This window comes from Mastigoproctus giganteus, chromosome 3, assembly GCF_048544385.1.
Source record: "Mastigoproctus giganteus isolate SK-2022 chromosome 3, ASM4854438v1, whole genome shotgun sequence".
Lineage (NCBI taxonomy): Eukaryota > Metazoa > Arthropoda > Arachnida > Uropygi > Thelyphonidae > Mastigoproctus > Mastigoproctus giganteus.
The window spans coordinates 50,693,705-50,720,809 of NC_143577.1; the positions used below are offsets into that span (position 1 = coordinate 50,693,705).

Consider the following 27,105-nt stretch of genomic DNA (forward strand, 5'->3'; position numbering starts at 1 on the left):
CAATTCTACACTGCTTATATCTGTGTGACACCATGTTTCTGATATCGCAACAATATTTGCCTTTGATGCCTTGATCAGCACTTCAAATTCATCAAGTTTATTTACTATACTTCTAGCATTGGTGTACATGGAAGTATACATGCTGTTCTTACTCTTAGTTACCCTAACACAGCCCATGTATTTACTTGTTCCCTGATGACTCCCAGCAGCTCTTGAAATCCCCATCAACTTTCTCTCTAGGCTGCTGCTCATTACAATAGAAGCAGTGCAAGAATTGCTTTCACCTTTGCTTACGACTACTGTTAATCTTTTAGTCTGTGAATCCCCCCCCCCCAAGGTACCAGTTTTCCGACCTGCCTTCCACTTCCTTGATAGCATTAGTAAATATTCTTGCACCCTTTCTACTTAAGTGTATCCTATCCCTGTAGAAGCAGACTTTCCTGTTAGCAAACACAGAGCATGCTGAAAAAAATTCTACACCATGAGCCTTGCACATTCTCTCCAGAGCCAAATTGATTGACAAAGCTCTCATCATAAAATGACGAGAGCCTTGTCTTATCATCCTAAAACGATGCATTTTGGAAAACAGACATTGAAATTTTTTTTTTTTTATAGAATTATTTTGGTTAATTATAGTAAACTAATAATTTTCAGCAGATCATACTCAGGAAGATGGTGGCTTTGGCTTGTATTTACCAGTGTGTTTCTTACATGTGCAGTTTGGTGAGTATATTTTAATTATGCTGTTATTTTTCTCAGGTTGGAAATTTCGAATATTATAATGTAAAAGAGATGTAAAGTGATGTTTGGATATATTTAGCGATATCTCAACTCATTCTTGTATGGATGAAATCTTTTATTTCTCATTGAATAAAATAAATAAATTTCCATCTTTACTTGGTTCGAACACTGTAGTCAGAGGCATTTACAACTTCACTCTGTGTTATTACAGGAAATATATCAGCTTAACAATGGACCACATTTTTTGCAGCAACCTACGGGCTGAGTCCTGCAATGTGCATATGTGTTTCCATGTACAAGGTAGGATCAAGGTGGGCACTGAGTAGGATGGTTTATAGGAAGAGTAAGTTGCTAATAAGTCAGCTTGATCTTTAGATGAAGGTGCAATAGAACAGTTGAATGTAACAGAGTTGGAAGTATGGATGACCAGAATTGTGGCTAATCTCTTTGCCAGAAGCTTCAACTACTTGACCAGAAGAAAATTTCTTACTCTTCGACTTTTTAAAATTGACTTTGGATATACAGGCAGTTCTCACTTTATGAGTTCCTGGGTTTACGAGGTTTTTTTTTTTTTTTTTCAAATTACAAGTATCAACAAAATCAAAAATATGAACATTAATTGCAAAAAATTAATGTTAAACATTCATATATACTGCATTTCAAACCACATGCATAGTTATACAATACAGTGTACCGCGCTTTACGATATTAATCCGTTACCGTTGTATCGCAAAAATATCGTAATATAAACCCAATAACACATTGTTTTTTGGTAATTCATTCCATGATCTTGGAAGTTCAAATTTTCACTATATAACTCCCTAAAAGGTCATTTTTATAATGTAAATTGTATTAGTTACCAATTCAAATCATTAAATGCACTACACTTTCAACATTATCATATGTTATAAGAACCAATTTTGAAAGGTTGTGATATTTTTTTAAAGCAGATTTCTGGAAGTCACAACTATAAAACAATAAAAACAATTTGCACTTTCCGGTTTATTGGGCTTTTCTGTTTCTGCAAGCAATTATAAATGGGTAGTAAACTCAATGTTATTGCATTTGTGAAAATACCGATAGCTAGAATTGTGTGGATTTTTACGTTATTACGGTGAAATGTGTTTGCCCTTTACTGAAATCTTCAGTTGTATAAAAAACATAAATAAATTTTCAGAATCTTCTCTTCATTCCTTTTTTTTTTTTTTTTTTGCTTCGTAAACTCGTTACTCCACATAAATCATGTTAGTTGCAATTTGTGCGTTCCATTAAAAAATGCTTATGCATGTTATTGAAATTTATAAAGGAAAGAGAAGATTATCTTGCAAATAAACACATCTTGAAGCATTTCTGAATAAGACGACTCCTTGTGCAACAAACCAACGAGTGCTGAGCGAATAATGAGTGATCGACAAGTGCATTTAATCGATGATGATGAAGAATAAACATTTTTTAACATTGTAAGTCATAAATAATTTCTCTATTATTATAATTTGCTTGATTTTACAGGCTACATTTTCATTTCTTTGTATAAATCAATCATTATTTAATCATAAACTAATTAGCTAACTAATTTCATTGTTGATATTTTAACTCCAATTTTTAACATTATGTCTATGGGAAGTAAATTCTCGCTTTACGAGTTTTCGCTTTACAAGCGCACGCTAGGAACGAATTAAGTCGTAAAGTCAAGAACTACCTGTATTAATAACTCATTTATGGCTATTAGAAGATTTAACACAACCAGAGTATGAAGTTAAAAGATTTTGACAAAGGTCAGTTGTGATATGCTTTATTCTTATCCTAAACAACCATAGCACATTTTTTGAAAAATCATGGTTTCGATAAAGAATAAGAATATAAAGTCAAATGGGAATAAAGGATTTCATCTCTACAAAGATAATTTTAGTCATATGATTTGAGAAAGTGTTAGGAATAGAAGTTTTAAAAAAAATAGTCCAAGCAAGGAAAGGAAGAATGGAAATCATGCAGTCTCGTATCCACAGGATAGTTCCATACGAGAAGAGATTATCACCAAGATGCAATCTGAGTTACCTAAAGGACAAATTACATTATATATGTATGTACTTTGAAGGGTTGTTGGTAAACAAATCAACAACTCCACCAACTCTGGCTGGCTTCGACCTTCTACCAGAAGGTTGAAGCCAGCCAGAGTTGTTGAAGTCACCAAGAAAAATTACTTCACTGTTAGGAAAGTTAGATTAGAGAGAAAGGCATGCAAAGTTTTAAAGAAAGAAAGTAAACTTAATAAATAACTTAGAATTCAAATTTCTGAGTGATTTATTGAGTTCAGAAGAATAAAGACAGTACATGAATCTGATAGAATATGGTATGGAAGTCAGAAAGGAGAGTTTCAGATTAGGAATTCTCTGACAAGGAATATTAGTAGAGAGGCATATGATGCAAGAAAGCAAGGTTACATAGAACACTTGTGCATATATTAGAAGATATATGCATAAATACAGGCTTGATGTTATAGTTTCCAGGGGTCCCCAAGGCAGTAGCACAGACAGCAGGGTCCCTTTGCTAGATACTACAGTTTATGCCAAACCCAGTTAACCCCATCTCCCACATTAACTGTCACTTGCAGCAGAGGAATATTTGGTTAACATTTTTTTTTTGTCAAAAATTTGGCTTAAAATGAGCAAAAATGTGGAATTTTTAGAGTAGCCAAGGGTCTCAAGCAGAATAACGAGTGATTAATTCCAAAAAATTATTAACATGTTCTTTGCCTCTTATGCATATATAAGCCTCTTATGCATTAAATAGCACTAGAAGTGATATGCATATAAGTATTCATAAAGGCCCCCAAGTAGCATGCAGTAATGCATATGAGTGGTTATTCTTAACCACTATAAATAAGTACTGTAAAAATGAAGCTACATGGAATTGACAACTTCTCGATATCAGCACACTGATTGAACCATGGACTATTTGCAACAATGCTTAGTTTCTGTTTACATACTTAGTATAACTTTTATTTGTTCTTTGCTTGTGTGGAGGTTAGTTAGTTTATTAGTTTATGTACATGGAATTAATTTTTTAGAAAAATTTGAGTTTTCATTCTGATTTACAGCTCAGCCACAAAAGTAAGTGTTCAATTTAAGGTATGAATTCCAAACTTTTACTTTTCTACCGTTATTTATGAATTTTTGGAGTGCTGAGGATTTTGGAATGTTGTTTTTTTTTTTTTTTTCACAACATTCTGAAAATTATGGCAATTGGATGTACCCTCTCAAATATAGGCAGAAGAAGTGAATGTGTTAAATTATAACTTAAAGCTTCTTAAAATGGAAAAGTATACAAATCTGCAAACTTGTTATTCTGACTTAATAATTTTTTGCACATCTTGAGAGCTCATTGCAAACTCGACTATAATAATTTCATTGTAGTCCAGTTCACTGGCAATGCCATTTTCAATCAACAGAATAGCCAAGTTAATCCATTCTTGAAGTATCATTGACTGCATGTCAGATTTTAAGTTTTAGTATTTCTCTTCAACTTTCCCTTACTGTTTTGTGCACATTTCACAAACAGATTACCTTTTAGCAAGTTTTCTATCTTAAATTTTTTGTCAATTGGAGGAGCATGAAACCCAAAGCAACTGTCTTAAGTTATACCCTTTATACAAATATTCTAGGGGCATATTCCCATTGACCAAACATTAAAAAAGTTCATATAAACATGGGTCTAGAAACACTTAGTTTCAGAGATAGGAGGAATTTTATTGTTTAACAATATCAAACAATTAATAAGCAATCCAACAGAAGAAGTAATGCAATTAAACAAGACAAAGTTTAACAGAAACAAACAAAAACAAAACCACAAGACAGAACATTTTGTTACAAAAATTGTTCAAAATGGTTTCCTCCTGCTTTGATGCATCCTCTGAGCCTGCGTTCCATGCTTTGTCATACTCTGTTGAACACACCTGGAGTGTTATGTATTTGCTTGCATCCGTTTACGATATGCTCTCTTAAAATGTCAACATCATGCACAAGAGTTGTGTAAACAAGGGACTTTAAATGTCCCAGAGATAAAAATCCATTGGGTTCAAATCTGGTGATCGAGCAGGCCATTCAATGGACTCCACTAATGTTATTAGTGGAGTCCCCTCGGGGTTCATTGTCGGGCTGATTTTTGTTTTATATATTTATCAATGATATTGATGAAGGTATATCAAGCTTAATGTCCAAGTTTACAGATGATACAAAGGTTGGCAGGGTTGTTAATGACAGTAGTGATAGCACAGTACTGAAACAGGATCTAGAAAAGTTGGGCAGATGTGCTTGAGAGGTAGCAACTGAAGTTTAACATTGACAAATGAAAAGTACTGCATATGGGTAGCAGTAACCCCAGAATAACATATTAATTGTGTGGTACTACACTCAGGGTAGTGGAGAATGAAAAGGACTTGGGGGTAATTGTGTAGACAGGCTGCCAGAGCAGCTCATGGTGTCTTGTCAATGATAAACAGGAATTTTTGCTAGCAGGGATAGGGAAGTGATTATCCCCTTGTATAAGGCAATGGTCAGGCCATGCCTTGAGTACTGTGTATAGGTCTGGAGGCCCCATTTTAGGAAGGATGTAGAGTTACTGGAATGAGTAGAGAGAAGGGCAATGACATTAGTGAGGGGAACAAGGGGTTGCTCTTACAAAGAACGACTTAAGTTATGCATGCAATGTCTGGAGACTAGGCACCTGTGAGGTGATCTAATTGAAGCGTATAAGGCCTTGAATGATTTGAGCAAGTTCAGTGCCGGTGGCCTGGGATACTAGCTCAGACTGTGCACTTGAGGGAGCATAAATTCAAGTTAAGGAAAGACAGTTGTAGAATAGATGTGCAGAAATATGTCTTTAGCCAACAGGTGGTTGATTGCTGGGAGAAACTTCCATTGGTCATTGTGGAAGTTGATAGCTTAAATAAATTCAAGGAAGAACTTGACAAACGTTTGGAGCAAATGGATGGGTGAAGTGGGAATGCTAATGCTATTTCCTGTTTCTCTGATAATAAGGTTACCAACAATAATCACCTTCTGTGGGAGTAGTGCATTCTGCTTTGGGGATTGTACTGTGTTGCCTGATGCATAAGTGTAAGCTCTGTCATTGAGTTGGGGAGCTTGATGGGCCACCCATTTTAATTTCTTTGAAAGCATCCACCCTATTCTTCAAGCTCTCAGAAATGCTCATCAGAATGCTGAGTTCTTGCCTAATTTCTTTGCCCGTTTTGCACTGAACATACACACAAAACATCCCCAGTGGCTGTATCATGTCTCTTTCTGAATAGATCTGCAATCATCACACAAGCAGCACATTTTGTAAGGCCATGATTTGTAGAATTGTAGAAGTACTGATCAGCACTACTTTGAGTCCATTGCTTTGCTGTTCTACTCTGAGGCATGATTTCCATTTAAATTAAATTTAATTTGAGAATACTACACTAAATTAATAGATAGCTAAATGTCATTATGTTTGCAGAGTTTTAAATTAGTTATAGCTTTATACTAGATTAAAATTTCCTATCTAAAAATGAAAAAATATGCCAACCTCTGTAATTTGAGAATACTACACTAAATTAATAGATAGCTAAATGTCATTATGTTTGCAGAGTTTTAAATTAGTTATAGCTTTATACTAGATTAAAATTTCCTATCTAAAAATGAAAAAAATATGCCAACCTCTGTGATTAGAACCTTTGACCTACTTATTTACCACAGTTAAACCTTAAAATTCAACTACCATGCACTAAACTATGCTAATAGTTTGTGATACGATATTTGCGCCAAATCACTGATACAAAAGATCAATGAATATTAAGTTGTAACTTACAGAAGCTCTAGCCAAATTTAAAAATAAGCTAACAAACATGACTAGGACTATTAAACTATTTATTGAACACAATTTATCCATCATTGGGTGGAATAGAAGTTTTGTGAATGAAGAAATGCACTAAAATATCAGTCATGAAAGCAGTGTTGAACAGCTGTTATAGATAGGGTGGAATACACTTCAGATTTTTGGAAGTATCTGCATAGAACAAGCAGAGGGCCCAGCATTCGTATTCCATGTGTCATATTGTATTTTGGGGCATTTAAAATAATTTAATTTATACAAGATTCAAGTCATTATGATTTAGTTCTTGTACAGATGCTACTAGTGGAGTTTGATTACAGGGTTAACCATGTTAACCAGGTTACCATGCTGACACTGGCATAGAACAAGCAGAAAGCTCTGCATTTTGTATTCCATGTGTCATGTTGTATTTTGGGGCATTTAAAATTTAATCTGTACAGAATCCAAGCCTTTATGATTTTGATCTTGTACAGATTCTGCTCGAGTTTGATTACAGGGTTTAACAAAATTGACCTTTTTGCACATTTCACCATACTCATGCTGGCTACTATTACTGTAGCAATGAATAGATTTTTACTTGAATAGATTTTTTTTAACATGCCTATGAGCAGTTAAATTAACAAACATTACTGTTAACCATAACTATTGGTCAGTTTTTGGATAAAGTATGTCCTTCAAGGAGCTGAGAGAGGTGTACCATTATTATGGCCACCCTGGTCACCTCATAAAGTCCGTTGACTTCTTTCTTTGTGGTTTGAAAAAAGACATCATGTATCACTAGTTCACTTCCTGGATGAACTGAAAAAAAGAGTTAACCGTGATGTTTAGAAACCATGTTACAAACCTGTTTAAACTTCTGCGAGTTTAAATAACATCTTGATATCTTGCAAGTGATGATGGGCACTCACGTGGAGTTGTACTGAAGTGGCAAAAACATTGAGTGTTGCTTCTCACTCTGGAATCATAAGCTGATAATTTAAGAAATTTTAATGTATCCTTACTTTTAAAGTATGAAATTTCTTTTTGAACACCTGTATATTATCTGTTTCTTCAAAGTATTTTTAATTTATATGATTTTTAACCTAAACATGCCCATGATTCAAATACAATTTAAATTTAATTTCAGCGTAAAATACATTGGAATATTCTCTGCACTGTTAGCCTTCAGTATTCTTTTTTGGGATTATTGGAAGATGATTGGTGACAAAAGTTTATCAAATGTAAGTACATCTAAATGCGTGTTATCTGTGTGTTTGTGTGTCCCGAAAGTAGTTTGCAGATGACAAAAGTACAGTACAGTGGTTACCAAAATAATTGATGTAAGTCAGTAACTAATATTTGGTATGGAAATAAATTATATTATGATGCAATAGTGCTGTATGTGAATTTATGGACAAAGCATACCATTTCTGAAATAAGCCACTTAGCTCATGCATATCTGAAAATTAGAATCCAGCAGAAGAAATTGTAGATCTTAATAGGGGGGATATAATTACCCCTTACATCCAGACCATCCCCACATACTGTTCATAAGGACACAAGAGTTCTTGTGACATTGAAGCACACAAGAGTACTTGTAATATTGAAGTACACTTTTACAGAAGAATGGTTCTTAACTTGTGTAAGGTTCTGGTATGTGGTGAGTGACTTGAAATTTGTTTCCATGGAGCCCATAAAAATTCAGTGAAATTCAGGTCCAGAGACAGGGATTTGGGAAATTTTCTCACTGTGAAGAAAATTCTTTACCAGTTGCTTTCTGTGGGGGAGAGCATCATCATCATGCATTACAAGGAACTGGGAGCCTACTGCAATCATAAGGAAAAAGGCCTGAAATATGGTTCAAGGATTTTGTCCTTATATCTCACCTCATTGAATCTTGAATCACTGGTTTATTCTCCCAGAATGGTTTGGACTCCCCACCTTCCTTCCCAAGCAGAGGGCAAATTTTCCTCAGAATGGGGATTTTTCTAAAATGAAAGGGCCCCCCTGAGGTTTCTTGACCCCAAATGCCATTGAGCATATATGGGATATTCAGATTGCATGATTTATCATGCAATCTGAAGTTCATGCACAAGTACTGTTGCATCATAACATAATGTACTTCTGTACCAAATTTGATTGATATATCAATTATGTATCAAATAATTGATACATCTGCAATTTAACCTGTGTACATTAGTTAATATAAATGAACATTTAAAATTCTTCAAGTAGCTGCTTAAATGAGATTTAATATGTAGGTTATAAAAATTTTCTTAATAAAATTGACTGAAAGTTACTGAATAAAACCTGTATCAGAATGACCTTTTAATAACTTATAAAAGGAAAAACTGAACTGATTTAATGAGGCATGGCAAGAAACAAACACCTTTGGGGAACATAACTTTAAGATAAAAAATTGTATGAAAATGCCTTTAGAAAATTCCTGTAGGAAATTTTGACAAACATATACCCATAATATACCTACCTTGCAATTTAATAAAATTTTTACCTATGATTAACATTAAAATTCTAAAATAAGAAAAAGAGTTATTTTTTTTAGGAGCTGGTCCACTCAGATCATTGTATATTTATAACCATCCCTTTATCCAATGTTTTTTTATAAGTGCAGTAGCAGTGATTACTTTTCTTCCACCTGTTATGGAAAATGTCCAGGTTCATTTCCTGACTGGATGGGTGAAACGTTTAATAATAATACAGAAGCAAATACAAAATCAGAGATCTCAGTTAGATTATAGTAAGACTGCATATATCTAAATAAAACTAAATAAAGAAATCCTCAAGTTTAAATACTCACATATTGATTTATTATTCCAAACACTTATTAACCTTTACTTTTATACATCTGTTTGGTAAACTCCATCCCGAAAGGATTAAAAAAATTACTCACAGTGAAAAATTGTGCATTTCACTCTTACATTTTAACAGATTCATAATTAATGAAAGCTAGGATTACAGTCTTATAAGTCATAATCAAAGGAATGTGATAATGTTAGTTATGAAACAGAATTAGAATTAAAACATGCAGTCTGTTAAATTTTCAAATTAGTAATAGAATATTGGAATATTCATTAAATTGAATTTGGAGATTCATCACTCTCCGATATCCCAAATATACAGGGTGTTTCAGTTAAATGTTTCAGAACTTCTAAGAGGGGTAGGGTACATCCTGACAACTCGAAATCATATAGCAATGTGGGGTCGGAAATGCTTTCCTGAAGCGGTGTTGTACACAGAAGCACCATTAAAGAAAAGAGACCGTAAGTGAGAAATCGTTTTAATAATACATGAAAAGAAGCAAAAGGCATGGATCATTCTGCATAGATTAAAGTAAGTGTTCGAAGTTTCTTCCACGGGCTACAATGCACGCCTCACATCTCCGACGCATGGACATCCGAACATTCTGGAATACTCCAGGCGAATTTCGAATTTCTTCGGCAGCTACTGCGATTCTTGCAACCAGCTCCTCAGCATTGTCAACAGGGGTGTCATAAACTAGCGATTTCATATGACCCCAGAAATAAAAATCAAGACATGATAGGTCGGGTGACCGAGCAGGCCAACGCACGGGACCACCACGTCCGATCCACTGTTGACCAAATGTGACATCCAGGTAGTTACGAACATCTCCGCTATAATGGGCAGGGGCTCCATCGTGTTGGAACCACATTGTCTGTTGCGTCGATGCAGAAATCTGTTCATCTCTCAAAAGTTGTGGCAATACTTGCTGCAGAAAGATCAAGTAGATAGGTCCGGTTAGACGACACGGTAACAGGTAAGGTCCGATGAGGTGATCTCCCATAATACCGGCCCATACATTGACCGAAAATCGAATCTGTGCTGCACGACGTCGTATTGCATGCGGGTTCTCGACCGCCCAGATATGGTCGTTATGCGTGTTTAAAATTTCTTCCCTTGTGAAGGAATTTTCACGGTCATATGAAATCACTAGTTTATGACACCCCTGTTGACAATGCTGAGGAGCTGGTTGCAAGAATCGCAGTAGCTGCCGAAGAAATTCGAAATTCGCCTGGAGTATTCCAGAATGTTCGGATGTCCATGCGTCGGAGATGTGAGGCGTGCATTGTAGCCCGTGGAAGAAACTTCGAACACTTACTTTAATCCATGCAGAATGATCCATGCCTTTTGCTTCTTTTCATGTATTATTAAAACGATTTCTCACTTACGGTCTCTTTTCTTTATGGTGCTTCTGTGTACAACACCGCTTCAGGAAAGCATTTCCGACCCCACATTGCTATATGATTTCGAGTTGTCAGGATGTACCCTACCCCTCTTAGCAGTTCTGAAACGTTTAACTGAAACACCCTGTATAAATGATTATATATATTTGGGATATGGGATTTGGAATATATATATATATATGTATGTAAGCAAAGTTAGAATAATTAAATGAAAGAACTGACAAATGGATGTGCAAAGAGCACAAGGTGCCAAAATTGTAGGGAAAGGATAGAGAGAGAAATATTGAAGATGGATGAAAGGGAAAAATGGTGAAAAACCTAAGTAAGACATTAAATTATATAGAAATTACACTGATGAGCCAAAACATTATGACCAACGAGTCGTTATGCAAATCGAAGCAACTGCAGGTGAACTATGGCATGTGCACGGGTTGGGACTCGGTATCAAAAACATCTGATACTGAGCTCTGTTAATCAGTGTTACTCTTGTTGTTCAAATGGGAAAGGCAGCGGACTTAAGCAAGTTTGACAAAGGCCAAATTGTAATGGCTAGACAACTGGGTCAGAGCATATCCAAAAACTGCACAGCTGATGGGGTGCTCGCGGTCAACCGTGGTTAGTACCTACCGAAAGTGGTCCGAGGAGGAGGAAACCCAAGAACCACTGGCGAGGTGTTGGACAAAGTGTAAAGTGTAAAGTGTTCATTGTCTAACGGCCCAAGGGGTTTCCCCCATCTCCGTGTTGTGTACTCTGTTTGTGAAACACAGAACACTGTGAAGGCCAGAGATTTTAAAAAGTGTAAGGTACATGTTTATGTTGTGTAGTGTCATGTTGTGTTGTTCCTCTGACCTTTTAGCCGTTGGGCCCCTAGTGGGACCCCCCGTTGCCCACACTTAACCCCGAGGAGGCAGGTCAGGCATAGAGGGATCGCATTAGAAGTAATTACTCTGGCAGGCCCTGCCACCTAATTTCCTAAGATTTCAGTGGCAAGGGCCTAAAAAAAAAAAAAAAAAAATAATAAAAAAAAAAAATAAATAAATAAATAAATAAATAAAAAAAATAAAATAAAAAATAAATAAATAAATAAATAAAATAAAAAATAATAAAAAAAAATAAATAAATAAAAAATAAAAAAATATAAAATAAAAAAATAAAAATAAATAAAAAAAATAATAAAAAAAAATAAAATAAAAAAATAAAAAAAAAATAAATAAAAATAATAATAATAAAAAAATCAATAAAAAAAAATAAAATAAAAAAAAAAATAAAAAAATAAAAAAAATAAAATAAAAATAAAAAAATAAAAAGTAATAGTAATAATAAATAAATAAAAAAAAAATTATAATAAAATAAAAATAAAATAGAATAAAATGCATATTTAGTTAGAGTAGGGGTGAAGACTGAGGAAGGGGGGGAACAGATAGAAATATGGGGATGATAGGGAAGGCAACCCCAGAAAGGTCAGTGGAGACTGGCCCCACCAGGAGAAAAAAAAGGGTGTAGCAGGGAGGGGGAGGAGACAGAAACCCGTCCCCTCCCTCTCCCTACCAGGGGAGGGGGTATTAAAGTGAACCAAGTTAGGGTACATGGTTCGGAATGCTAGTTGGCCAAGAAAAGAAGTTGACATCCAATGGCATGCTGGTGGCATTGTCAGTCTTTATCTAGGAGATTGTCTTATTGGTCACATCCATGAGAGACAAGTCCAGAAGAATAAGAACCTTTTGTCTTTCTTAGATTGTCTTAATTTGTGGGTTGTCTCTATTCAAAGGTAGTTATTTGGTAGTTATCTTTGGTGGGTGACATTTTGGAGAATGTATAGTAGTTCACACCAATGATGGTAATGCTGGTTAAGTTTAGCTGCCTGGTTCCAGTACCATCAGGGTCCCTGGGTTCATTTAGTAGAGGGTTATCATGTTGCTGCAATTAGTTGTCTTCTCCTCCACGACGGCTCATCGATGCTCGAGGTGAGTGAAGGCTCTCCCGGATAGTACATGGCAACAGAAGGGTGACTGTGGTGCAACTCGCCAGTAATTGGAATGCTGGTGTAATTTGTCACAACACACAGTACATCGAACCCTGCTGAAAATGGGGCTGCATGGCCGTAGGCTGCTCCAAGTGCCTATGCTAACCACGGTTCACTGGTGACAGTGCCTACAAAGAGCACACAAGCTTGGGTAATTGGAAGAAGGTCGTCTGGTCCGATGAATCACGTTTCCTGTTGCACAGTGGACAGCCCGGTACATGTGTGTCGTTTACCTGGGGAAGTGATGCCACCTGGATGCACCATAGAACGAAAAGAAGCCAGTGGCGGCGTTGTCATGCTTTGGGCAACGTTCTGCTGGGATACTCTGGGTCCATTCATCCATGTGCTGGGCACTCTGCTCTGACATCTAGCACCTACCTAAAGATCATTGCCGACCAGGTACACCCTTTCATGGCAATGGTCTTCCCCTCTGGCTGTGCAGTCTTTCAGCAGGATAATGCGCCATGCCATACATCGACCAGATTTTTTGAGACTGGTTCGCGGAACATGAAGAAGACGTCCAGGTATTGCCCTGTCCTCCAAATTCCTCAGACCTCAGTCCCATTGAGCATCTGTGGTTTGTATTGGAATAGCAACTCTGATCTGTGGCATCTCAACCCTGGACCTTACAGGAGTTAAAGGATCTGCCGGTTACGTGTTGGTACCAGATACCACAAGACACATTTAGTAATCTTGTAGCATCCATGCCTCGCCGGGTATGAACTGTCTTGGCTGCACGTGGAGGACCAGCATCATATTAGATAGGTGGTCATAATGTTTTAGCTCATCGGCATAAAGGCTGAATATATAGATGGATAAAGCAGCAAAGGAAAAGTAAAAATAAATGATTAATATTTATGATCAGAGTTGCTATTCCAATACAAACCACAGAAAAGAAATTTTCTGGTGCATGCTATTTGGAAAAGAAATTTTTTGATGAAAAAGTTAATCTAATGACGTGAGAAAGTGATGAAAAGTATTGCTATAAAATCTGATGCTTGCTATAAATAATTAATACATAAACCAGGTATTTTTTTGAGGACTACACCTGGCCATCAGTAAACTGTTTCTCTATGCCTAGTTATTGCCATGGCTGAAAAAATATTAAATATATATATTTTGATAGAATACAAATAAAATGCAAATAGAAATATTAAATTTTTTGTAAATAGGGAGAGTAAAAGTTATAAATTCATCCATAAAGATAGAGAGGGTAGTCCCAATGCAGTATTCATGACAAAATTAAGGTAAAATTAAATACTTAGTATAATAAAATTGAAATTAAATTTATTAAAAGTAAAACAAGTCAGTGTATTTTGACAATAAGTGGATTTTATGGGAGACTAAAGATGAAAAAGGTGAATCTGAAGGAAAGGCAAGTTGGTAAATAAGAACAAGTTTTATATGTGAAATGACAAACTAGTTGAAGTGAAGGTGATATAATATACACAGAGCGATCACTAAATTATGACCACCTATCTAATGCTACATAGGTCCTCCTTTTTCCCTCAGTACAGCAGCTATCTGACATGGCATTGATTCAACAAGATGTTGGAAGTGTTCAGGAGGTATGGCCAACCAAGCTGTGTGTAATGCAGTCAGAAATGCAGGTATGGAGGTGATTGGTATATCCAGACGCCTGATATGCCTTTCCATAGTGTCCCACAAATGCTCTATGGAATTGATATCGGGAGAGTTCAAAGGCCAGTCGATATGCTGGAAGTCAGAACTGTGTTCCTCAAACCATTCCTGCACAACAAGTGCCTGATGGTTCGGCGCATTGTCATCTTGGAAGACACCATCGCCATTTATGAAAAAGAGTAACATAGCAGGGTGTATACAGTCAGCAAGCAGTTGACGATAGCAGAGACCACTGATACGTTGTTCTACATGCACCAGGGGTCCAAGTTCCTGCCAGTGAAACATGCCCTACACCATACAACTGCCTCCACCGGCCTGCACTTTTGATACCATGCATGACGGATCAAGAGCCTCATGCTGTTGACACCAAATCTGTACACAACCATCCACGGTGTGGAGTAAATAATGTGACTCATCTGAACCAGCACACTTTCTTTCAGTTTTCTAACGTTCAACTTGTATGCTCTTTGCACCAGGTGAGTCTTTTATACCAATGAACCTTGGTTAGGAGGGAATGATGTAGGGGTCGTCTGCTGGTATAGCTCATATATGCGAGTGTGCGATGCATGGTCATGCCAGATATTGTTCCAGGTTGGCCCATGCTGTATTGGGTAGTCAGCTCTTCAACAGTGCTGCGCCTGTTTGCCTGTACGAGTCATTGGACCCTGCGCTTACCTCTAACATCAACTTTTACCTGACCTTTGCAATTTTGCCATCGGATCGTTGTTTGACCAATTTGATGCCAGTCCTAGTACACTTTAACTATGGCGGCTCTCAAATACCTCACCAGTTCAGCCCTTTGGGAAATCGAGGCACCAGCTCATCGAGCACCCGCAATGTGTCCTTTATCAAAGTCCAATAAATATTTCCTTTTACCCATCACGCTTAGAATTTTACTACCTACTGAAACACTGACGCCTTATGTATGCTACATAGGTCGACTAACTCTGCACTCTCGTACTACCTCACATGGTCAACAGGTCGCATTCAGTTTTCGTAATCATAATTGGTAGTCATAATTCAGTGATCGCTCAGTGTATACTGTAAGAATAGATTGTATATAACAGAGCTATGGTACTCGATACATTCTACATTGATATCAATATTTGTCGAAGAATAAGAGAAATTTACCTCAATATGATACGTAGAATACTTCCGTATGATATTCTCCAGAAATTAAAACAAATAAAATATTAACGCAAAATAATTACAGTAAAAAATCAATTAAAGTTAAATGTAAATTTTGAAAAACAGTTTTCCTTCCTGAAGCAGACAGTGCTTTTCGACTGTGTCGTGATCACAGGAAATAGAAATTATGGAGTGTGTGAGCTTGATAATATTTTAAATAGAGAGATTATTTGCCCTCACGTATGCATGTGAAACACCGCAATTATTTGCCTTTGCACATGTACGCAAAAGACTATGAATTGGAGATTAGATATGGACAACGAACATTAATAGAATTCTCATGTAATCTAATTTCGACAGTTTCTAAAATTAGTAGTCTCATATAATTACGTTGAACACTAAGTATTTTGGCCTTGTTAAATAAAAAATGGTATGGACAGCCAATTCTGAAGCTGCTGAACGAGAAGCACAAACTGAGGATGCATGCTGTTTTACGTGGACAGTGAGCGGAAATATCGTGGACAGTGAGCGGAAATATCGTGGACTCTTGGTAAGATGAGCCGCAATCACTGCAAGAAATGTTGTTTACCAAGTCATTTATTTGTGTCTTGAAAGAGGAAAGGACTGAGCGATTGTTCAGTACCATGTGTAATTTCCATATTGGTCTGGCCACAGTCTTAATCTTTAAAGAATATGTTAAGCTGCTTGTGCCACTGTTTAACATATGGGACAGAAATAAAGTATTTTTTGATGTTACTATTGTTGGTTTATAGTTTTTTGTATCCTATCCTTAGCTTGTATCCCAATACAAGAATAGAAAAAGGAAAAATAGTTAAACTTGAAAAATGGATACATATGGAAGAACAGAAGTAAAGGCAAATGGTATTGGAAAAGGAAACTAAAGTGGGATGGAGGTGTAAAGTAATGCATAAAAAGGAGGCGAAGATAGCATAGAGAAAAGAATAATAATAGCATCCACATTGCCCTCATGTTACACTAATAGTTCAGTGGATGGAAAAACAAAGCATAGAAAGCAAAAAGATTAAGAAATGAAAGGAATTTTAAAAATACTATACTTCATTATTTTTCCATCCACTGAGCTATCAGTGTAACATGAAGGCAATGTGGATGCTATTACAGGGATCTCCCATATCTGAGTATTCATTATCTGAGTTCCTGCAGTTACGAGGTTGCAAATAATACATAAAAAAATACAAAAACATAAAAATTATAATAGTATCTATGTACTTTGTTTCGACTTACATTGAAGCACCCCCACAACATACTTGACTATGTATGCCCCGCTCTTCCTGCTAGCATCCTGTTGACTCGACTCCCTCTACCTGCAGTCAGTTTCTCGTTTCCTGTTGCTTGTATTAGACACATCTTATATTTTCAATAGTTTTTACGTTAAGTGAATTCTTAGTTCTCTTATTTTTATTAACTATGTGTTCAAAATAAAGTGCAGATGATAAAAATATCATGAAAAAAAAAGAAAGAAAGACAATGCAAAAATTATGGTTTATATATTAACTTAGAAGTTATACGATGTAAAAGAAGTGGAGAATGAGAAATTGATATTGTAAAACTGAAAAATAGTGCAACTTCAATAAACTTAACCTTACATTGTTCAACATATTATAATAAAAAATTTCTAATAAAATAATTGTCTCACTTTTCAGTTCCATCAAATCCATTTTTTTTTTATTATGTACATGTACATAATACACATTGCGAAAATTTGGACCCTTTAAGTGGAATTTTGTGGAACCAATTGTCCTCAGATAACGAGACCCCCCCCCCGTACTATCCTTTTCTCTACATTATCTTTACCTCCTTTTTATGCATTACTTTACACCTCCTTCATCTCACTTTAGTTTCCTTTTCTAATACCATTTGCCTTTACGTCTGTTCCTCCGTATGTATCCATTTTTCAGTTTATTAATTACAGTTTAACCATTTTTTCCTTTTTCTATTCTTACAGTATACAGGGTGATTCACTACCAGTGCGACAAACTTGCAGGAGGTGTAGGGGCACAAAGACAAATCGGAATCACATAGCATTGCAGGGTCTGAAATGCCTTCGTCATGCGGTAGAGGACGATGAACAGGAGGTCGTGTGAACAGCGATCCCGCTGGAAATCAGCATTTGTGAACTGGTTCCCGAGGCAGTAGGATGGACGAGTATTCAAACGTTGAACTGGCCGACATGCACTTCGCGTATGGAGCTGCGGACTGTAACGGGCACGCTGCTCTGCGCTTGTACCAGGAACGTTTCCCGCACAGGCGTGCTCTCATCATACGATTTTAACCGTATGATGAAAAGGTTATATGAGACTGGTTGTTTCACGAGAGGTACCATGAATCGAGAGCGAACGACGAGGACGCCAGACAATGAGGAGAATGTCCTACGTCTTGCAGAAGGCAATCCAAGTACGAGTACTCGAGCGATAGGCCAACGATTGGGTATTTCCCAATCCACTGTATGGAGGATACTGTCAACAAACCAAATGAGTTCATACCATCTGCAATGCGTCCAATCATTGGAGTCTGCAGATTATCCACTCTGGAGGACTTTTGCTACTTGGTTTCTTCAACAGAAACGGTTTGCAAATGCTGACTTCCACCGGGATCGCTCTTCACGCGACCTCCCATTCAACGTCCTCTACTGCATGACGAAGGCATTTCAGGCCCTGCAATGCTATGTGATTCCGATTCCTCTTTGTGTGCCCCTACACCTCCTGCAAGTTTGTCGCACTGGTAGTGAATCACCCTGTATATTAATTTTACTTCATCTTCAATTCAGCTGGTGTTTGTCATATCACATATAAAACCTGTTCTTATTTACCAACTTAACCTTTCCTTCAGATTTGCCTTATTCATCTTTAATCTCCCTTAAAATCCATGTATCGCTGCTGCATACATTGACTTGACCTACAAGAAATCATATTTAATTTAAATTGCTTTTTTTTTTTTTTGCATATCTTGAAAATGCAGTTGTTCACTTCATGGAATTGATTCCTGATTGTCAGCAAATGAGTCTCCGAAACCTGAATATAAGAATCAGCATTTATATTTCCACTCACAAAGTGAAGTTGATCAACTCCTTTGCCAGAAATACACCCCACACCATTTGGCTATAAGGGAATTTCACTGTTTCCTGGAGGCACTGCAGCTGAAAGGCCTTACTTTTTCATTGCCTAACATACTGTGAACCATCTGAGTCATGGAGGTTAAACTTTGATTCACCTGAAAAAATTACATTATTCCATTGATCCATAGACCAATTGATATGTTCTTTAGCCCATGATAAATGAGCCTAGCATGCTTTTTTTATTTTTTGTGTCAAAAAAGTTTTTTTTCCCCTGGACAGTATGCTTTCAGATCCATGCTGCACATGCATAGTCATGTGCAAACAGTCCTTGAACACACAGATGGCCCTGCACTTTCTTCCCATTCATTTCTTAATTCAGTTGACATAGCTTTGTGGTTTTTAAGGTATAGTCTATATAAATAGCAATCCTGACAAAGTATAGAAGCTTTTTTTCTGCTGCTGCCAATTTTTCTCAAGACTGCCAGTTTCGTGCAACTTCCTAATTAAAGAGGAAATTGTAGAGTGATGGCATTTTAATTTTTGATGCAGTTCCTCTTTAGAAAAATCCCTCGTTGTAAAGAACAATTGCTACATTTTTTTTTTTCTACAAGGTATTAATTGATTGTACTTATTCATGAAAATCAAAAGTAAAACAAAGCCAGTTATTGCCACTTATGAACCGGCAAAAAAGTGACTAAATGTACAGGTCAGTGAAATCAGGTGTTTTCTTTGTATTTTCTACTTAGTTTTCTTAAATCTGAGAAGCCATTACTGTATATAAAAGATTATAGAAGTGTAATATTTTTTAGTACATTTTCATTTTGAACTAGTTAAAAAAGGTTAGGTTAGTTTACGTAACCAATTCAGGATGGATGCAAGCGAAAAATGGTGTCCATAATCACATATACTGTAGATTACGAAAACTGTTTTATGCATGAATTGGTACCGTTAAACCAACCTAACCTTTTTTAACTAATTCAAAATGAAAATCTATTAAAAAACTATATTTCTTTTGCTTGAAAAAAATGCCTACTACAATGTTAGGTGTCCAGGCCTGTACATAGTTTTCCTGCCGGCTGTACTTTCTTGCAAAGTGGAATTCATTCTAATGCAAAATTGTGGTGATAAGCAGCCAATCACTGAAAAGCAGTGGGCAGAGCTAGACATACCTATCACTCATTGTCACAAAGATTCATGGGTAAGAGCCTTGTACTGAAGAATAACCAAGGTATGCATAATGATATAGAACTAAATAATTCAGCTCATTATTTTTACTTGGAATCAACTTTTTATTGTTTTACAATATCATTCTGAATTTTCATACATCGCTGCAGTTTTATTTACCTTATATAGGTAAAAATACTTTAAAAAGTATTTTAAAAATACTCTTTTTATTTAATACATATATACAGTGTTTAAAGTGGCATACTATAATTTCTTTAAGTTTTAAATATACTTTTTTTGTGAGGAAATTATTTTAGAAAAGCTCATCATGAGTCTAGTTTGATTAAAATTTTTAATGATAATATTTTTTGGAAATGGCCATTTTTTTTGTTTTAAGAATAATATGAACTCTGAAGGACATATTCTTACATTCCTTTCAGGTTATTGAAATTGGAAGAATTACGCAGATAGGTTACATATTTAGATCTAAAAATATTGTCAACCTTTATTGTCCTTTATTTATTTAATATTATGTTTTCTATTTTTGAAATTTTTTGTGTAAGTAGAAATGTAATTTTATTTTTCAGAGCCAGCTTATTGTACATATGGTAGTCAGAATTGTTGTTTTAGGACTTCTTCCAGTGTGTTTATACCTGTTTACATTCTACATTCACCTTAGCTTACTTACAAGAGCTGGACCTCATGATAACATCATGACTAGTGCCTTCCAAGCTAGTTTAGAGGTATGATATATTCCTCTTTATAGATTAATTTTTATAGATTGTATTAATTTATATGCAAGGAAAAAAATTTTCTTCTTTACTCTTTTTAGAGTCACATCAGTATTGCTAATTTTTTTCTATTATTTAATTTTTTAAAACATTACATAACATTAGGCATGTATGGAACTTAGTTGTGATGACAATATAGTGTGGCTTACTACTGAATAATCTTCATTTAGGCATAAATCATTATGAAATGAAAGAAAGCAGCTCTTAGATTTGCCCAGATGCAGATGAATATTTATATGCATTTGCATGTATATAAATATATGAATCTGCAATCAAGCCCTAATGTCACTAATGCAATTAAACATTATGCAGTCGTTAATAAATGAAATAGTTATAGTTGAAGAAGAGGGAATGTTCAAGAAGGCAAAATAATAAGTTAACGAAACACCAAGATAAAAATCTTTATTATTTTTCATATTTAAAACTAAAATGATTGTGAAATCTATTTTATTTGTAATAAAATACAAAACATTTATTGAGATTCAGTTACTTGCTTTGTGCATCAATATGTATGTCTTCTAGGCTCAGCACATATCAATATGCAAATAGAACTAATTAGTATAGTATTAACTAACTATTTCTATCCACTTTATACCTGATTTGGCAAATGATATCATTTGTTAATGTCACCATGAAACAGTCTTGTGTAATATACATATGTACAAATGAATGAAATTACTACAGCATACCTTGGTGTAATTATATATATTGTTTATTAATGTTTGTTATGACTGTGTAAATTATGTTCATATGAAGTTGCAAATGGCACACGGTGTGACATCTACTGAGGTAGGTAAATTAAGTCACTATGAAGTTATTGTAAAGAAAGTTTGTATGATTTCTTGTAATATTTTAAACAGTTGTTGATAAGTACATAAGCTTGAGTCCTACAATAATAATGTGTAGCATTTGTTGAACAATTTAGCCAGTCAAGTCAATGTAATATATCTTTTGATCCATGGTGTCCAACTTCAGCAGATCATACATTGGGTCTCCATGTGTAAAATTTTTGAAAATTATAGAATATTCTAATGTGTGTATATGGTGATATGAATGCTTATTCAGATGCTACCTTGTGTAAAATAAAGTATGAGAATATGAAAATATGTAGTACTTTGCTGAAGAACAATATTGTGACAGACTTTATGTTCTTCCAAAACTGCAGTTTTTATGACACAGGACACATTTTGTTTAATATATAGTCCAAACCTTGCATTGAACAAAGGTCAATATGTGGTTTGGGACAAATAATGTACTGAAGACTTGGCCCATGGTTCTGATCTGAGCCCAGTAGAACCACTGTGAGATGAATTGGAGTTTTTGAGTGCTCATCTCTGAAAACCAATGCTATTCATCCAGTTAAAAGCAGTTTTGTTGAAATAAAATAAATATTTCTATTGATATGTCTCATTAATTGGTGGAAAGTGTTTTGTATAGCCTGTGTGTTGTATTACCAAACAAAGGAGGCCCTAAATCATATTAAAATCTAATCTGTTGTTGACTTTTCTCTTAGTATCCAATACATTTGGTAATTGCAGCATTTAAAAAGCCTAACTGGGATGTGTAAAACATCCTGTGTGATTGGTTGCCTAGTTTGGATGTTCATTGGTTCATTAATTGCTTTTGTCATGGCATTCTGTTGATAATAAACAGAAGTATATTATTATTTATTTGTGATTTATAAGTGTTTGCTTATGGTAAATTTTGCATATTTTGTAGGCTAAAAAATCCAGAATACCTCATAATGAAAATTTTAAGAATTTCTCTAGTTTCAGTTGGAATTTAGATCCCCACTTCTCTAGATGAGCGACAGATGATGACTGTAGTATACAGCTAGGCCTCGCATAACACGAGTTCGATTAATGCAATATTCAGTTAACGCTATTTGAAAAATTATACCACTTTTCACTTTACACAATGCAAATTTCCAGTTAACGCGATCTTTTTTTTTTTTTTTTTATGGGATAGTTGAAAAAGATTTGAATCGCGTTTTAAGCTTACCGAGAGTCGTACAGTCAATAAACAAACATTTTCCTGCTGCCCACCTCGGTGTGTACGGTCAATAAACAAACGTTTGCCTGCTCGCTATCAACCATCGGAAGAAGACGTGTTTGTCTCCTGCTAATAAAGTCAATGCAGACTTGCATTTAAAAATTCAAATTTTTAAATGAGCCAGATGAAAATGTTACCATGAAGGAGAAAGTGGTAAAAGAATTAGATGAAATCTTTCGTATCGCATAGAACCTCAAACAAAAGGTTTGACATTCTCTGCGATATTTATTTCGTCAGGGCCCAGAGAAGATTGTTGTCGGCTATCAGAAATTGATTGATGAAAAGAGAAAGTCAACACTGTTCAAATATTTCCGCAACAGTAACTTCTTCATTGTCTATATTATGTCAGAGGTTCCCAAAGTTTCTCGGTTCACGGCGCCTTTAATGTCTCAGTAATTTTTTCAAGGCGCACCCAGACCAAAAGAAATACTTAACAGTTTCGTTTAGTAGTTAGGTCCAAACAACTTAATAAGAAATGCTGAAACTGTGAACTACCTCGAGCTAGTAGTTCGCGCAGTGTCCGACAGATGTCGAGTATCGCTGTGTTTCCCCTGAAAATTTAAAATATTCTGTGGCGCACAGTTTAAGAACCACTGTTTTATGCAATAAACATTTAATTCCACAATTATTTTCATTATCTTTTACATTATATACAGTTAAAAAGTTATTTAAAAGGTATTTTTAAAATTCTTTATGGACATTCCAGAAGGTCAAGGACCAATTATAATTTTTCCTATTGGTTATGATATTCGATTAACATGTTTCCGTTTTGCGCTGCGCTCGCGGGATGAATTAATTGCGTTAATCGAGGCCCGCCTGTACTGTCATGGAGAACACCTTAGTAATGAAAAGACTAGTTATGATATTTAATGATATAGTGCATCTGCTAACAAACAGGCAAACAAAGATTTAGTGGTTTTGAGATATCTAAGTATCTAATCATAAGATCATTAGATACTTAGTTGCTGCTGGATTTCATTTCCACGACTGTTATATATGATTGGTCATAGTGGCAAATTTGTGGATATGGCATGACCCAAAAAGTGACTAAATGAAGAGAGGTTCAGAGCAACAAGCAATATTTAATAAGTGCAGAGTGCCGGTTTAGAACTGTGTGTGTAACGAAATTGCATGCACCAGAGTGCTTGGATGAGCATGGGATTACTTTGTTAGAGTCATCAGCAAAGTGCAGTAAATAATCTCATTGAAAATGTAACCAAAAATTTTGTTGACTCACCTTTAAATAATATAAAATTAATATTTTTACAATATTTTATTAATTAACTTAGTTTATTTACATTTCAGGGTGGCTTAGCTTCCATTACCAAAGGCCAGCCATTAGAGATAGTTCATGGTTCTCAGATTACACTTCGTCACACACATGGCCGAGCCTGTTGGCTTCATTCCCATCCTCATGTCTATCCTTTACGATATCCTGACAAACGAGGCAGCTCTCATCAACAGCAGGTTATTTAATTATTTTATTTAATTATATAACACTTACAGAGTTACAGCCTAGGGACTTCTGGTTATAGAGATCCCTAGGCCGTAACTTCCTAAATGAAATAAACTTTATTTCAGTTATGATTAATTATCTATTAAATGAGTTAATTGTTTTTAAAATTAAACAATTCCATTGAAATAACCATATACCAAAAAAGCCTGAAAAGCCTGTAAAATTGCTTATAATTCATTACCTTTGTATGAATATATCTGTAACCTCATCTAACTAAACCTTATTTAAATGCATGCATGTATTGAAATAGTTTGAGAAATGACACTCACACTGCAATCTATAATGCTGGAGAGATCACATTACCCCTCCTATGACAGTGTCAGAGTTTGGGCTTCTTTCTTGGGCTTGTTTCTTTAGAAACAACCATATTATCCATGAGTTGACCTAAAGTAACTAACATCATTTGAATGATTTGTAGAATTTCTTAAGATACCGATTTAGATTGACTCAAGTTAATAGCGTCTAACATCATTTTTAATTGGATAACATCACCCAGTAGGTGAATCTGTTATTCCTTAAAAACTCAAAAGTGCTTCAAAGTTTTTAATGAATAATGGATTCACTTATGGGTGATGTTATTCAATTAAAAACAATATTAGTTACTTTAGGTCAACTCGTGTAGTTGTTTCTAAAGAACCTAGCCAACACAGTGCTTCAAAGTTTTTAATGAATAATGGATTCACTTACTGGGTGATGTTATTCAATTAAAAATATTACTTACCTTCGGTCAACTCATGTGGTTGTTTCTAAACAGCCTAGCCAAAACTCTGTCACAGAAGAGGCAACATGGTCCCTCAGCAGTACAGACAGGAAAATGGAATGCAATGAGCATTATTTCTCAAACTAAAATTGTGTACCATAAAATATCAAATAATTTAATATGTACTATATAAAAACCATTATACAGGATGAAGTACAATATAAAATATATAAAATCACTGCAGTTAAAATAATATAATATGATAAAATCACTGGATATGCTAATGTTAAGAAAATTAAATCCATATGTGCTAGGATACCATCCTAGCACATATTTTTTAAATACCCAGATAATCTTTCTAAACAGACTGATCAACTACTGATAAGTGATGCCATAAATACTATGATGTGTACCTAGTTTGAGATTTCTCATCATACTTCACCATGTACAGTACAGAGAATATGGAATTCATATGTTTTTCAAGCCAATTTCCCCAGAATAACAATGTGTACATTGTTATCCTGGGGTACACCTTCTCCCAAAAATGTCAGGCCAGAGCCAACCAGTCACATATAGCTGTTTGAATGACAGTCTCTTGCTCTTTAAGTTTTACCTCCAAACTTCTGCTTGTCTGTCCAACATAACTGAATGTTATTTAAACAATCCAAACACAAAACCCAGAGGGGCAATTTAACTGAATTAACATATCCTACTCAATACGGCATGCTACATTTTGGAAATCCTGTTAAGAACACTTGGACAATGTGCCTCAATATAATTGATATATTACACTGCTATATTATAGCAGTGTAATTGCTATATTTATATGGGTCTGTTTGGAATATTGTGTCACAAAATGGTCTGTAACATCCACTGGCCAATAAATCTGATCTGTCTCTGGCAGCCTCTTTTTCTCTATCCTGTAAATTTTGGTAGAGTATCTGTGCTCCCTCTGATGTAGCTTTTTTGTAGTGTTCTTTGGCATAAGAGCATGAGCCAGATTATAATTTGTAATGTCTGCTGTACTCATCTTTCTATAAACTGATTTGGCTACATGCCAGCTCACCCTCCTAACAAGGACATTTAGAAAGGATAGAACCAAAATCAAGTCCTTTTCTAGTTCTACTTTAAAATGAATAGCACCAAAAAAAACCAATATAAATTTTTGAGGAGGTTCTTGACCTTATCTTTATAGTGATGGAAAACTTATTTTACATATAGCTCTTTCAAATTTAAATCAGTACTGGAGAGTTATTAAAAGTCTTTGATTTTTTATTTGCCTTGGTTTTGCTGAACAGAAATCTCATAGTAGTGCCTCAAATCTGCTTATATGAATTATTATCACATAAAAATATGGTACTCATCAGGGAGAGTGCAGAGCCCCTACCCAGATCCGTAATCAAGAATCCATTCTGCTATTCAACCGACCCCACTCATTACAGTTTATACAGGGTGATTCACTACCAGTGCAACAAACTTGCAGGAGGTGTAGGGGGCACAAAGACGAATTGGAATCACATAGCATTGAAGGGTCCGAAATGCCTTCATCATGCAGTACAGGACGTTGAACGGGAGGTCGCATGACAGCGATCTTGCTGGAAGTCAGCATTTGCGAACCGTTTCTGTTGAAGAAACCAAGTAGCAAAAGTCCTCCGGAGTGGATAATCTGCAGGCTCCAATGATTGGACGTGTTGCAGATGGCATGAACTCATTTGGTTTGTTGACAGTATCCTCCATACAATGGATTGGGAAATATCCAATCGTTGGCCTATCGCTCGAGTACTCGTACTCGGATTGCCTTCTGCAAGACGTAGGACATTCTCCTCATTGTCTGGCGTCCTCGTCATTCGCTCTCGAGTCATGGTACCTCTCGTGAGACAACCAGTCTCACGTAATCTGTGCACACGTGTGAAAATCGTATGATGAGGAGCATGCCTGTGCGGGAAACGTTCCTGGTACAAGCGCAGAGCAGTGCGCCCGTTACAGTCCGCAGCTCCATACGCGAGGTGCATGTCGGCCAGTTCAACGTTTGAATACTCGTCCATCCTCCTGCTTTGGGAACTGGTTTGCAAATGCTGACTTCCAGCGGGATCACTGTTCACACGACCTCCCGTTCAATGCCCTCTACCGCATGACGAAGGCATTTCGGACCCTGCAATGCTATGTGATTCCGATTCGT

The 27,105-nt window shown here is 35.7% G+C and overlaps 1 protein-coding gene across 1 annotated transcript in view; it reads left to right on the forward strand.

The window, feature by feature from the left end:
* The window catches only part of rt (Protein O-mannosyltransferase rt), a 207,466-nt gene that overhangs the window by 95,025 nt on the left and 85,336 nt on the right, over positions 1 to 27,105 (forward strand). The window contains exons 7-10 of the mRNA XM_090369975.1: positions 655 to 723; positions 7,742 to 7,835; positions 20,455 to 20,610; positions 24,016 to 24,177. Coding sequence (XP_090226101.1) covers positions 655 to 723; positions 7,742 to 7,835; positions 20,455 to 20,610; positions 24,016 to 24,177 — 481 coding nt within the window. The remainder of the gene's footprint in view (positions 1 to 654; positions 724 to 7,741; positions 7,836 to 20,454; positions 20,611 to 24,015; positions 24,178 to 27,105) is intronic.